The sequence below is a fragment of the Echinococcus granulosus genome (assembly GCF_000524195.1).
Source record: "Echinococcus granulosus chromosome Unknown EG_S00692, whole genome shotgun sequence".
Lineage (NCBI taxonomy): Eukaryota > Metazoa > Platyhelminthes > Cestoda > Cyclophyllidea > Taeniidae > Echinococcus > Echinococcus granulosus.
In genome coordinates, this window is record NW_020171066.1 from 1 (window position 1) to 1,369 (window position 1,369).

A 1,369-nucleotide genomic window follows, 5' to 3' on the forward strand; every position below is an offset into this window, starting at 1 on the left:
CGCCTGAGAAGGAGCCTTGACGTGTTCGCCTTCGATTCGAGCCAAGCTCATCCATCTTCACCTCAAATTAGTTGCACATTGTTGATGCCATCGGTGCTGTAACATCACATTCAACAATTCCGTGATTCTGCGTACAGCACTCACTCACTCACTCACTCACTCACTCACTCACTCACCCACTCACACACTCATTCGCACACGCGTACACCAACAATCTGTCTAGCTTGCACTTCGACCTCTAACTAAGTACCTGGTGAAAAGTAGATGGCTCCCTCCGTATACATATGCAGGTTAGCTGCAGTATTATTAGTTTTGGTTCATTTTTAAATCATTAATTAGCACATTTGCATACCACCATGTCTTAGTTTTCATCATTTATTTATCAGTTTATACTGGTATAGGATCGTGTAATTATTAAAAAATCTATTTTAATACAACATTTATGTAACTCGAGACTCGTAGTTCTCCTCATCCCTCTTCCTCTTACTCTTAGAACAACTAGGTTTGATTGATCTCGACTTATTTATTAGAGGGAAGTGGATCGGGAAAACAAGAGGAGGATCCGTAATCTCTCTCAGGCTTGAGAGACGCCGACTCTATTACCGGACTCGATATTTACCCTTGCCTTCTCTCTGAAAGGTACATTAAAACACTATAGGTATTACATAGCCACCTCGTTCTTTTAGCACCGTCCTCGGGCGACCACTTATAAGCTCCCCTGGAAATCCCCATTCGACGAGACTGTATGTCCCAGGAGGGTGACCGAGCGTTACAGGAAACGGCACTTCTCCGGGTTCTAGGTTATCCTGCATCCCGTAGACGATCCAACACTAGTTTCAGGTTGGTATCGTGCTCTAGAGAATCTCCAGCGTAAACGAGAATATCGTCAAGATGGATAATGCAATGCTTTGGGAATAGGCTGGTCAGAGCTGTTTGCATGAGGTGTTGGAAGGTGGCCGCTGCATTGCAGAATTCAAAGAGCATCATCGGAAATTCATAAAGCCCGTATGGCAATATAGAAGCTGTCGTTCCTGCGTCTGTTTCTGCAACCTCCACCTGCTAACATCCCAAGTTTAAATCTAGGGTGGAGAATCACTGCGGCCCATGTAAGGAGCCAAGTGAGGCATTTATGTGGGAGAGAAGGAAGGCATTTATCTTGGTTGCGGCATTCAACTTCCTATAGTCGATGCATAACTGCAGCCTGCCGTCATTCTTCTTTGCCAGCGCGATAGGAGAGGCCCATGGTAACTTGGATGACTTTACAACCTCATCTCGAAGCATTTTTTAAATAGATGGTTTACTTCTCCCTGCAAAGGAGGTGGAATACGTCTGGGTGGCTGCCAGATGGGCCTAGCTTCACCGGTACTAA

The 1,369-nt window shown here is 45.2% G+C and overlaps 1 protein-coding gene across 1 annotated transcript; it reads right to left on the reverse strand. All coding sequences in view use genetic code 11, as the record gives it.

Moving 5' to 3' along the window:
- Positions 1-574: 574 nt before the first annotated feature.
- EGR_11278 (Transposon Ty3-G Gag-Pol polyprotein) lies at positions 575-1,281 on the reverse strand (the record flags this gene model as incomplete). Its single annotated transcript, XM_024500519.1, has 2 exons — positions 575-632; positions 1,097-1,281. The coding sequence occupies 2 exons, from the start codon at positions 1,279-1,281 to the stop codon at positions 575-577; spliced, it is 243 nt and encodes an 80-aa protein (XP_024345067.1).
- Between the last annotated feature and the right edge of the window lie 88 nt (positions 1,282-1,369).